At 30.0% G+C, this 14,047-nt stretch overlaps 1 protein-coding gene and 1 non-coding gene across 2 annotated transcripts in view; one reads left to right on the plus strand and one right to left on the minus strand.

Moving 5' to 3' along the window:
• Positions 1-14,047, plus strand: part of LOC105363872 (uncharacterized) — a 290,899-nt gene that overhangs the window by 74,236 nt on the left and 202,616 nt on the right. The window contains exon 7 of the mRNA XM_011501674.1: positions 12,172-12,231. Within this exon, the coding sequence (XP_011499976.1) occupies positions 12,172-12,231 (60 nt within the window). The remainder of the gene's footprint in view (positions 1-12,171; positions 12,232-14,047) is intronic.
• TRNAE-CUC (transfer RNA glutamic acid (anticodon CUC)) lies at positions 10,998-11,069 on the minus strand. The gene has a single exon. It is a non-coding gene; the product is annotated as a tRNA-Glu (tRNA).

Consider the following 14,047-nt stretch of genomic DNA (forward strand, 5'->3'; position numbering starts at 1 on the left):
GTGGGGGGGGGGAGTAACAAAGAAAAAAAAGAAATGATAACGAAAAGTGACAACGTAGTAGTCGCGACGACATCATCATTCGAGGTGAATGCATTCAGTAATTGTTCATCGAATACCATCGAGGATCCCTGTGACTTTTTTTTCTTCGTTTCATTAAGGGAACGCAAGGGGCTTCTCCCTCCAGCTTCATGGGATATTCGAGTGCCGCGATTGAAATTTTGCTTAAAGTAGCCTAGTTTATTATGAATATGGAGCTTGATCGGAGTAAATCTCTGCTATAAAAGAAGAATAGTACTTTATATTATTAATCTTCGGCCGTTTTAGGGTGAAGATTCTACCGGATAATTCCATTATACTTAATTGATGGCCTTTAAGCTACGCAGCGAGATGTATTCGATTTATTTGAAAGTATTCGATCGTCGGAAAATTACCGATTTCCTTTTATAAAAGTTCGTTTTATTTCGTATTTGTCATTGTGAAAATGTAAAATTAGCTCAATTGAATAGAGCACATATTAAATGAAAATTAGCCCTCTACGATCAGTCATGTTTTAAGAAAAATAATAGACAATATTTATTTTTAAGGTTAGAGATGATATTTTTTTACAGATAAATAAATAAAATCGCCCTGTGTGCGCTCTTCTTCGAATATAACGATTTCATCAGGCGTTATTAAATACGAGAATTTAGCCACGATAGATTTCACTTCCCTATAAACGGCCATTAACTCGAGGATTTACTTAACAAACTAAATCTACTTTTGCTACATGCTTTTGCTCATTTTTATTTGTCGAATAAGCATATAAAAAGAAAGGTGACAACTATCTCTTAGGCGGTGAGCACACGGGACCGAGAAACTTTGCGCACTAGCAATTTCAATAATATCCCTTTACATCCCATTATTTGCTTATTAACGATAAATTTACATTCCCGGCACGACCGACTCGATAAACAATAAGCTTCCGTTAAATTCGCTATTTGGACTTTTGAAGCTTCAAAATTTATGTACGCGGCTCCAGTAGTCACTCCGAGTTGAGAAAATTTCACCAAAGGAATTAACTCACTCGAGTCTACCTCGGACTTAATATTCCCCCGTAGAAGTTGGGCAAGTTCGAGCTCGACAGTCCTTGCAACACAGTCTTCGTCAGCCACTTACGTCCTCTTTCTTGCGTCTTGCCCTACGAAAATATATAATCCGTCGAGCCGATCGGAGATGTTTTATTGTTCCCGCTATTTTCCTTGGCCTCACGATGTAACAGCGCGCTTAATTGTTATTATTATGATACACGGAGATAGATTGAATCTGGTCGAGTGCCATTTATGTTTCATTATTTCGATTATCGTAATTATGATAGGAAGAGCCGAACGATTGAGAATTCCTAATAGCTTTCCCCTTACACCGGCCCCGCGATCTTTCGAACATATACAAGAGATCGGCCAATGAAATGCCGATGCGCGCTCGAGCTTAAGATGAAAGTGCCGAGGGATGGATGGAGGCGATTCTCGTGTTCCTATAGCCGAAAGTTTTAACGACTCTTAAGTAAGAAGATCATTTGTGACAGATGTGGGACGAGACTAAGCGGACATATTCGTTTTTCTCCTCTTTCTTTATGTCTTCCAGTCGTTTGTAAAGCAGATGGACTTTTGCGCACTCGCTATATTAAGGAATATAAGTTCGTGACGATTCGTGTACTTAATCCAAGCCATGAAATTATAATTATAGTTAATTATTAATTGCAAATTTAATGTGAATTACGTCGGGAAAATAATGTACGATGTTAATTGCCGGATAAAAGTTCATTTTATCCGCTGATCTTGTGCGTGATAATAGAATTATGCATATTTGTAAGATTGATTATGCTTGGAAAGTGTAATAAAATTCACGGGAATTTTCTATATGGTTATTTACGAATTTGAATATATTGAATGAATATAAATTACGTATCAAATTGACGTGGGGGGATAAAATATTATACTTAATTACTATATATATGCCGAAGATTTATATTCATATGATGAAAACCATTTTTATGCAATACGCATTATCTAAAATGCTTGGCTCGCATTTGTCATTATAACTCTGATTATGATTGTTGTTGTTGTTGTTAGTAGTAGTAGTAGTAGTAGTAGTAGTAGTAGTAGTAGTAGCGTTATTATAAAGTTAATTTGATATTAACAAATATTTATCATTTAAAAGTCATTCGGAAGTTGCCAATTAAAAAGTTACGATTCAATACTGTAATTTTCCATCTAAATTGATAGGGATTTAATTATTTTTCCATACATATTTTTGTTTTTATAATTATACAATTTTTATAAACTATTTTTAAATTATGTAAAATAATTATAATTAATTTATTCATAACCTATTAATATGCCTTTGCTATAAGTAATATTATTAAAATTTTGTAAATAATATTTTCATTAGCATTTTACATTTTTTAAATAAATTTACATAGGAGCGTGTGTGCGTAATGATATGCCGGCTGTGACTATGTAGGCGTGGTGGTAGGTAAGCGCGCGCGCGTGCGTATAGGCGTTCAAAAGTTTGAAATAATTCGTAAAAGAAGTAGAGAGCGAATTTTCTATCATACTTTTTCTTAGTATTTAACAATGGATATATTTGTGTGATATATTTGTGTGCGAAGGTAGTATCACGTGGAAGCTGTTGGCCGTTCTCTGCTTTTCATTATATTGAATTATAAAATACTTTCATAGGAGCGAAAATATTGCGATGAAAGTTTATCTATTTAATAGCATTATATTCGGCATTTAAATAGCGAATTTGACCAAATGCCTGTCAAATAGTTGGAAAGTTCATTAATGAAAAAATTCACATAATTTTGCAAAATATTTTAAAAAATATTAAACTGTAAAATACGAGATTTTTCTCTATTACAAATTGTGTTGTAAATTTAATACGGGAATAGTCATTGTTTCATTGTTACTTAGTTTACGTTTGTTTTGGCTTTTGAATTATGGAAAGAATTATGTTATTCAATATACGAGAGCTGTAATAATAATACAAATAACAATTAAGTTGTTTCCATGCAAAGTATAGTGTTTTTATCCTTTGAATTTACAAATATCAAGTTATAAAATTCTAAGGCAATGTTTGGCTTAAACGTAAGTTTAATAAGTTATGATATGGGATGTGTATGGGTATGTGTTTTTTTTTTTTCTTTTTTTTTTTTCACCAAATCCCTTCGAAATTAGTATGAAATCAAATAATTACGTATTACATTAATATTATACTTATTACTATAATGCTTTATTATCATAAATCTATCAATGTGTGGATGGATGAATGATGCATGTTGTTTGGTCAAAAGTGCCTGTAAGAAAAAAAAACACCGACTGTAAGCATTCACGAAAAATGTAATTATCCATTATCTTGGCATGCATATTTCTAATTATAACACTATAATTAATTTACGATTAATTATAACTTATATAAAATAATGTATATTGTCAATTTAACGTAACAATAAGAAAATATAATCCGCTATTGATACAGCATCGACGCCCACTAATTATATACCGATAAGCACGTTTAGTACTTTAGAAGCTTTATGCTCAAGGAGCTAGACAACGTGCAATTAGTGCTTAATTAAATTAGAACAATGTAGTAACTTAATAGCAATTCGGCCATCCGTAAATTACGTATCGAGTTCTAACGCGCGTATCTAGTCTCAAACTTCTTGCCCGTGTGTTTCTCTGTCGCTATGATGCCACTCTTACCTGCGGGTTCAACGTATCTCTTACTAAACTCCCTATTCTATCTCGTTCATTATCTAATGAATTGTACTAAAATATCTTTCAAAATACAGCATCGTTTATTATATTTTCTTTCTTTCTTTACTAGTGGTACATTAACCGAGACAGTTTTGATTCGAAAATATGATACGCTCGGGGGTAGTAGTAGGTTGCGATGTTCGTTGAAGAAAATTTTCTCCGACGTTAATTCCTGTAACGCAATTAGTGATTTATTGCACTTTAAATATATCAAAGTGAAATGGAAGGGGAGGAATATATTGTAAATTATTGCTAATAAGTAATGTGAAGTGAATCGCAATGTATGGAGCGATTTGCATAATCAACGGATTAAATCTTCTTGAAATTTTGTAAAACAGAAGTCTTTGAATTAAATTTATTTTCTGACTTCTCAAAGGGCCCATTCGATTCGACGCCGTAGAGTCAAATTTTTTTCCTCCTACTATTAAAAACCTAAGAATGGCGACTTAAGCTTGAAAAATATAAAAATCATTGCGATTCTCAAATTCAGAGCTACTGGTTTCTCGGCCCATATATTACGAATGCATAGAGAGAAAGATAAAATGGGAAAGAAAAAAATTGAGGATATTAAAAGCTTAGGTTTCGTGACAATGGTGTTGGAAGGGTATCGTTGGCGCACGACTGTCTATCCTCATTGCATTATCATTCGAATTGGATAATCGCGCTTGTGGTGTGGTGGGACATTGTTGTTCGAGCTTTCGCACTCGGGCCTGCAAATTTCGAGACCCGGCTGTGCTAATCATCACGAGTATACCTCGCAGACGAGCCTCGTTAAATCACTGCGCATGAATAATAGGAGCTTCGTGTACAAACTTGACCTATGTAAACTCTCAGGTCATAGGCTAATCAACTCTTCACTGCATTTCTTTTAAAATATTCTTTTCTGAATTTGAGGACAAAGCTACTTCTAGAAACTTTAATTGCGATTGTCGAGTGCGAGTGCAAATGGGTTTGATGAATTTTTATGCTTGGATTATTATTTAGCTCATCGATTTTCATTATTTAACAGGATAAAGTTTATATTACATAAATTATAAATAAATAAATAAATAGTTTCATACTTAATATGCGGCCTTGATTGATTAACAATGAGTTAAATAAGCATCCGATTGTTGTTGTTGTTGTTGTTGTTGTTGTGGGCTTTTTTTTTTATTTTTATAATTGTCATAGTTTACAAACACTATGAAATGATGTAAACATGAGAAAATAATGCCAGTGATAATAGATAAGGTGGCGTTAAATATCCGTCGAATATTATAAATGCAAAAATAACAAGTTGCCAGTTTAGAAAATTGATGGAAAGAAAGTTGGTGCTGTAAGTGTATATATGATAAATTAGAATTTTCAAACCCCGTTTCCGCGTGAGAAATTCGACTCTTTAATTAATTGTTCGAACGTATTTGAGGGACTAGATTTCTGTCACGAGGTATCATGAATTTTTAGCATACGTATCATTGAGCAAATAATTTTTGTTATAATAAAAACATACAAACTGATAAGTTTTTACAAATTGTATTATTCCATTCGCGTTTGCTTTACAATGATATCGTCGATTCTAATAGAATACTAGTGCTTGTATTTTAGAATGGTGTTAAAAAAAAAAAAAAAAAAAAAAAAAAAACAAAAAAATAAAAAAACATAGATTAACAACGATTAAGAATAAAATTTATTATCATAGGTTTAAATATTTGGATTGAAATCAGTTGTTAATCGATAGAGTTACGTTGAATAATTTTCTTTTTCGTTCTATTACTGGATAAAATTTAAAATCTCGGACTTATGGGTCGTTCGCGGTAGAATATCTTTTCGTCAAAATATAATCACGACGAGTCACATATGTCTAGCTCAATTGGGTTATTATTATCACTGTAAGGCATTACTTTGGATTCTTATGTAACATGGTAATGCCAACTCAGTAATTTTATTTAATCCTAATTCAATTCCAATTTCCTAATAATATAAACAGGTATGCTTGATCTAATCGTATCACGTATCCGCTGCCTAAATTAGAATTAAAATGAAAGTCTTTATTACCATGATTGGTTTATCTGAATTTAAATCCAGACGCACTTAACTATTTAATTTATCAAGCGACGAAGATAATCTTTCAATACAACAATTATTCTCACGCAAAATTTAATCAAATGAAACATTAAAACAAACAAAAAAACAACAAAAAAAAAAAAAAATACTTAATTGAACTTGTAATTGTACTTTATGTAATTGTATTAAGATTAAAAAAAAAAAAAAAAAAACTTATTTTAATATAACATTTTGGGGAAAGCGTTATTTATTTAAATATATATTAGGATTAAATTGTAAGGATAACAAAGGAATTGATGTACAATTGTAATAGATATTTGCTTTCTCGTTCTTTCACTAATAATACAATTCTATTTGATTAAGTTGATGATAATTTTATAATAAATAATATTGTCGATACTTTAATAAAATAAAAGCTTGTCTTTGAAATTTTCCTTCCTATAATATTATTTTCATTTTAAGATAAGCACTTTTACTATTATCTTAATACAAATGCTACAAGAATTTACAACAACAGTAATTATTTTCGTTGACATTTAGAGAATAATTTTCGATCGATGACGAAACGTTTGGTGGACAAAAAGACGGAGAAATGTAAATATAAATGAATTAATTTCTATAAACGGCAAATCCATTATCTTGACGTACAAGATTTTCTTTAAATTCTTTTTTATTCAAATTGAGCTTTCAATTACTTTGTATAAAAAAATAATTCAACAATTTAAATAACCTACGGTATAATCTACGCAATTAAGCAATTCAATGAGATTACAGATCCCGATTATTTTACATATTCGTTGCATACAATTATATATATATATATATATATATATATTTTTTTTTTCTCGTTAAACTGGAGCTTTCTACTCCACCTGACAATGACAAAATATATGGAATTCGAGAAATTTATTTGCATTAATGTGGCTAATGACGCGCAATGACACTCGCCAGATATTTTTCAATTCGTTTCAGCTGCTCGACAAAATGGCAAAAGTTCGCTCTCGTTAAATTTGAGAAACTCCTTTGGGGGATCAAATTCTCGTGGCTGTCTTTGTGATTTACTCATTTTATTCATTGGCAGACTTTCTATCTTTCACAGAAAGTGCGAAAGTTGTCTGAGGAATTCAAACTTTCGAGGAATTCGCCATAGTGTATCGCTTTACCTGAATGCTATCCCAATACAAATACAAATGCACGAAGCTCTACAGATGTCATTGGAGTGGCACGTTTTCTAGCACTCCAAGTGGTGCTTTCGGCGTTCCATTACTTTTTCTTTGGCTCGAGAGCCGTTTGATAAACTTGTATTCGAATCGAGAATTTATTCTGGCGGTATTTCTCGGTACCAATCTTTCTTGCAACACGAGTACGCAAATTGGTGTTGGTGACTCTTTTTTTTTTTTTTTTCTTTTTTCTTTCCTGAAACCGACAAATTATTTATGGATTAACAATATACATAAATATGTTACAAAATTACGACTCTTGACGTTTGTCTTCAAACCCGACCTTTTTTCGCTGCTTTTATTATCTTGCGATAAACTCATTGAACTTTATAAGGTCAGATTCTATAAATTGCACGCACACGCGTTCATAACATAGACACAAAGTTCTTTGCATCGAGGTAAATAAATAAATCAGGCTAGAAAACCAAGTTTTCAACGGCAAAAGTTATTCTTTAGCTGTAACAATAAACATATAGAAGTTGTTTTGATGTAAATTCCGTATTATGGAAATATTTTGTAAAATAAGGTCTTTTTGATCAATAGCTTGATAGCATTGTTTTTCAAGCTAAGAGAGTTAAAGAAATTTATAAACTTCCCAACAAAGTAATTTATTTTTATGCTCTTAAAGTATATCTGGACGACTGTATCTTTCTAGTCTCATTAGATTTGTTCTATCTCTATCTCACTATATAGTACTTTGTACTCAAGTGGCGGAAGTTTGAATAAAATTACTAAACCAGGCTCTCCTCTTCAAATAAAATATAGCAAGGACTAAGTTTTACATTATTTTCCACTATCTCTTACACGAGTAATTTCTCCTATTCATTTTATCAATGTATTTATTTTATATTTATACTTTGTTTTTAACAAACTCATAAGTTTCAAATGAACATGAAATGAATATGTGTTTCATAATGATTTTACCTTTTTATTAAAAAGAATATTAGATATTATATTATTTTCTTTAAATTGTGTCTATATATATATATATATATATATCACAATAGGATATCACATCATATTTCAATTATAAATGTTAAAGTCTTGCTTGCATGACGTTCCATTCTTTGAATAAATTTCTCCTTCCCGCGTAGTATCTCGTCCTAAATACCCAATCGAATAACCTGAAATACCGTGAAATCTCGTAAACGAATTAAAATTTTGCTTTTGTATCTCAAGCAGCGTAAAATGAATCGAGTTCCAATAGCTTAAGACAACGGCTAAGAGTAGAGAAGGGAAAAAGAAAAGCCACTCGGAAAAAGCGTCGAAAAAACAGCGGAAAGAAAAAGCACGTACATACCCTCCCAAGACACAATAGCAACAGCGCCAAGTGCTTTTCTCGAGTGATTTCGTGGCAATCAATTACCGGGCATAGAGAGAGAGAGAGAGAGAGAGAGAGAGACAGAGACAGAGATAGAGACAGAGACAGAGACAGAGACAGAGATAGAGACAGAGACAGAGACAGAGACAGAGATAGAGACAGAGACAGAGACAGAGACAGAGATAGAGACAGAGACAGAGACAGAGACAGAGATAGAGACAGAGACAGAGACAGAGACAGAGATAGAGACAGAGACAGAGACAGAGACAGAGATAGAGACAGAGACAGAGACAGAGACAGAGATAGAGACAGAGACAGAGACAGAGACAGAGATAGAGACAGAGACAGAGACAGAGACAGAGATAGAGACAGAGACAGAGACAGAGACAGAGATAGAGACAGAGACAGAGACAGAGACAGACTTATACGAGTGCGGTACTTTAAGGATGACTCCACCAACTATTGGTTGAGTGTTATTTTTCCCAATGAGATAATTATTAATAACAGTTTGATACGATTAAATGTGAGTATTGTCAAAATGTTTCGGTTGCGACAGAGGTGAATGATTCTAATCGCTTTCCGTCATGAATTACCAAGATTTACACAATCTGCGTCAAGACCCATCGATAACATAACTTTATTTAAACATTCAACTTTTAGCATTAAATTAAAAAATTCTTTTTAATCTTTAAGGCCTATCTCCAGTAAACAATAAACCTTAAGCTGAAGATAAATAACTGATTTGGTCGATGCAACAAGTTTGATCTGCTGATTAAAAGTTATCTTTCTGACGACGCTCCATACTAAGAAAAACATTAATTATATTAAATTATACTATAAATAATTGTGCTGCAGGTTATTGAGCAATAAATGCGCTATCCAAGGACATTGTAATTCTGCCGAAATTTACCTTTCTTAATAAAATTTCTTAGCACGCTGTACGCGTATTGATTAGATATTTTATTATCTACGTGGCCGAACTTGCCGATTAGTGATATCGACAAATATTTTCAAACACACACACACACACACACACACACACACACACACACACACACGCACAAATTGACGTTAACTCTACGTGCTTGGACGGGAAGATTCATGGCTTTTCAACTCTTCTTCGACTTCTCCTTCTTTACTTTCCTACGCATTCTTCAGATTTTTTCATTTCTACCCATTCATGCTTATTATCGTGCATAAGCACTGTTTTACGCATTATTTATTCTTCTCGCTCCTACGACGTTCGATCCCATACCTACAAAGTCTCTACAGCGTAATTAATTATAATTTATAAATTTTTCTTGGACTCACTGGCATTTACATTAACTTTCGCTAATACGATTAACAACTATTAAAATGGTTAATCTCCCCAAAAATTAAAAATTATAAAGTGGACCAATTGTTATGAGTGATATAAAGAACTTAAGTGTAAATTTATAATGGCTATGTATAATGACGCGAATTCGATAAAAATTCAAATAGAAATTTAATATCAGTAGACGTTGGGCGTTAAAACACGACTCGCTTGAAACGTCATCATTCGTAAGAGGCAAAAGAGTGAGAATTCCAGCCGGCTAATCTAAGAGAAATGCAGACAAAAATAGCAAGAAATAAAGATGGAAAATTCAAAGTGAAGGGTCAGTGACGGAGAACACCAAAAGCGTTGTGTTACTTCCTTTTCTTGTTCAAGTATCAGCGTCCCTCGGAAATCCGTCGAGACACTGGAACAACGGTCTTTGCCAAGTCTTTGTAAATAAAAATAGAAGGAGTGGTTCTCTGTCTGTATCTTTGTGTGTGTGTGTGTGTGTGTGTGTGTTCAAGACACGTTTGTGCCTGTGTATGAGAGAGAGAGAGAGAGAGAGAGAGGAGAGGAGAGGAGAGGCAGTGTAAGAAAAAGTGGAAGATGGAGAGTAAAAACACTCGTTATGTAGATGTCCAAGTACGCCCTGTAGCGTGAACTTAGTAGTTATAATAGGAATTTAGATTTTCACACTTTTTACATAATTGTTTTACAGGTTATACAATTAATTGAAATTATTTAATTAGAAAATTTTTCATACCCAAGTGTATACAAAATTAAGTATAAGATAATTAATATTTCAAAACCATTGTCAATGCTACAAATTTTTCCTGAAGTTCGTGCTAGAAACTGAAAACTGTAGCAAAGAAACAACGAGATTTTTTTATACAAAAGTTTCCACTTTAATATCACACGATTATGCCATAAAAATATTTTAATTTAATTTTTAATGTAAAAAGCACCATCTACTCTTATACATTTAATTTATATTTTCATTCGACATTATTATTATTCCGAGCCATTTTTAACAAAGCATTCTGTGCAATGACTCACTTTCACTCGTTATTTTTTTATTTTGGCTCCTCACATTTCATTACGCTAATAAATAACATAATAAAATAAAACATATTTTTTTTCAATCTTGTAAACTCTATGGTAATAGGAATATTAAATAATTAAATTACATGGGATATAATATAATTAATTATATGTATATATGTATTGCAATTATTCATTCAATAATAATTTCTTTGAAGTTTATATATAATCTTATATGAAAGATCATAAAAAAATAAAAAAAAAAAATAAAAAAAAACATATTCCGATACCGGGAATCGAACCCGAGCCTCCTGGGTGAGAGCCAGGTATCCTAGCCACTAGACCATACCGGATTGTAGGGGATGGTTTCCATATTTTATATATCATCGATAAAAATATTTTATATAATGTAATAAAACAGTGTAATTAAGCATTGTATCAATTATATCTTATGTATAGTAAATTATTTAATAATATCAAAGTTTCATTAATTGTTTCTACGATTTATTATTATTGTAATTAATAAATATTATTATTATTATTATTAATTATTATTAATTATTAATAATGTCCCATGTTCCACTTATGATTAATTTTACTATTATTGCTATGAATGTCTATTTAATACAAGACTTTGTTTTAAGTATCATTGAATATTTTCTAAATTTTTCTATATGAGTTTAGATTGTGAAAGCTTCTCGTTGATTATTTTTTTTTTTAGCTAAAATCAACATTATCTATAATATAAGTTATTTAAATAAAATAATTATATGCTATGCCGAGTACAATAAACTATGCTAGTTGTTTAACACTTTTCAAGCTAATTCAGTTGTTTATTTAATCAAAAGGTTATAAGTTAAACTTATAACTTTCCAATTTAATGAGCAAAAATGTGGGATAAACATTGTATTGTCGAAATTGTTTTTTTTTTTTTTTTTTGATTTTGTTTAATCGAAGAATTACGAAATCTTATTAATTTGATCAGAGTACAAATTGCTGAACGAGTAGGTGGATTAAAAGACAGAATTAAATGATTAAAGAAGTAACGACAATTTCATTATAAATTTCATTTAAGAAATAGAAATGTTCGTTACATTGCAAATTGTATGTAACGTCTATTTATTAATTTAACTAAAGAGGTTAAGTATAAAATGATGATACGCATTTAAACATTAAAAGTTAATATCGAATTTTAAATAGCTTTTTTATCGTATTTTTGCATATTATGAAACTGTTTCTACAGTTTTATCATAAAAATATGCAAGTAATAGAAAAAGTACCTTTTTATGTTAAAGCACGTTTTAGTAAAGCAATTCCTATGCTATTGAGTTAATAATAAAATTCAAATTGGTGGAAAATTTTTGTTTAAAGTTCAAGATTTCAAAATGTAATCTAAAACATAATCACGCAAGATCGGTAAAAAAAAATTAATTTCATCTTATGCTTTTGTTACAGCCAACGATCTTCGGTACTGTGGCATCAGACCTTAATCCAAAGGATGGCAACAGTCGCAGGGTAAGTACTTGCAAAGAAATCACATCTTTGTTCCATTTTTCAATCTTCCAATATTCACATTCCTAAAATATTCTGCAATATATTACTTTCTAATATCCCATTGTATAAATAGCAATACTAGTATTAAGTATTCAGAAAATATAATGTTAAAGACTATGTATAATCATTGTAATATAGGATTTTAATAAGCTTTATTGCAAATATAAGGAAGGTCTCCTGCTTTAATAATAATCTAAAAATTATAATATAATGATTTTCATATTAATAGTATTATTTGAAAGCAAATGAAATCTCTTAATAATAGTATGTCATGATTGCTCTCTTTGGAATTTAACTATTTATTGTAAAATCTAACTAATCATTTAGAAGGATAAATAAGGGAGTCAACAAAGAACAAAATTTCAAATGCCAAATAAGAATATAACTAAATCTATATAAAATAATAAATAAATAATCATGCAGACTTATCTTATAAGAAGAATATACGTATATTCATATGTTTTCGGTTAGATTCTATTACATTTATTACATTGACAATTTAAAAATATTTCACACAATTTTTTAAGAAAATTTCATCCGATAATTTACATAAATATGAGATTCTTTAAAGCTACAAAAATATAGAAAATATTTTATTACTTGGATACATACAAATCTCATTGTTTTAACGTCTCTTCAAATTTTCTTTTTAGATTTTCTAACCTATTTGAATAATTTTATAATTTTTCTTTTATATTCACATATATACATATTTGCATATGTACATATAAAATTTATCCACACTATATATAAATTCACGTACTAAAGTGTAATTTATGAAAATAATACTAAGTAAATACATAAAATTTTTTTATCGATAAACATTGTAATTTGATATTACGATCGATGAATTATTTCAATGTATTAAATTTTTTTTATCATATAATTTATTAAATGTATGACAAATTAGCCTTGTTATATTGAGTATTATTTTATAATTTCAACTTGGTTTTAAAGAATTTGCAAGAAAAATACGAGATTTTGTATTTTATTTATCTTTTTTATTATAGATATACCTTATCTGTAATAAAATGTAATAATAATCTGTAAAATAATCTGCAATATGTATAATTGTTTATTATAGATATACCTATTACACAACTTTTTCTTTTTCAAAAAAAAAAAAAAAAAAAAAAAAAAAAAAAATCCATCTTAATTATTATCTGATTATTTTGCCTTTGAAAGTATTACGAAACATATGTGACTTAATTGGACTCGATTCTCATTTTAATATTATCAATATCATTTTAAAATAACAATATATCTCAGCAAACTTTAGAACTTTGCTACCTGATAATGATAAAATATTCAGCTTTTCCATCGCATCATCGTATTCATAATGTTTTTCATAATTTTTTTTTTTTTTTTTTTTTTTTTTTTTTTTTTTTTTTTGCATTCTCTATCTTTGACAATTTATAATAAGTCTCATACTTTATTAATATTGTAACTAATTGACTAACTGTTACTTCTGTAATAATAAACAATTAATCCATATGTATATAAAGAATGAGATTATTATTAATAATATAATATTCGATACGAGAGATAGGAATTAATTTTACGTTTTTTAATCGTAATTTAAGCTTTTATAAGTACATTTCTTATAAATACTTCTCTCAAAATTCATCACTTTTATCTTCTAAAATTATGACTAATATCTGAATTGAATAATACAACAAATTAACGAAATTATTTTTAATGTAATGGCTAATTATTACGACTTTGTTGACACTAATGGATAAATAAACATTAATATATTAGAAAAAAATTGGTCTAC

The sequence above is a fragment of the Ceratosolen solmsi genome, unplaced genomic scaffold (genome assembly GCF_000503995.2).
Source record: "Ceratosolen solmsi marchali unplaced genomic scaffold, CerSol_1.0 scaffold28, whole genome shotgun sequence".
In the NCBI taxonomy this organism is placed as follows: Eukaryota; Metazoa; Arthropoda; class Insecta; order Hymenoptera; family Agaonidae; genus Ceratosolen; species Ceratosolen solmsi.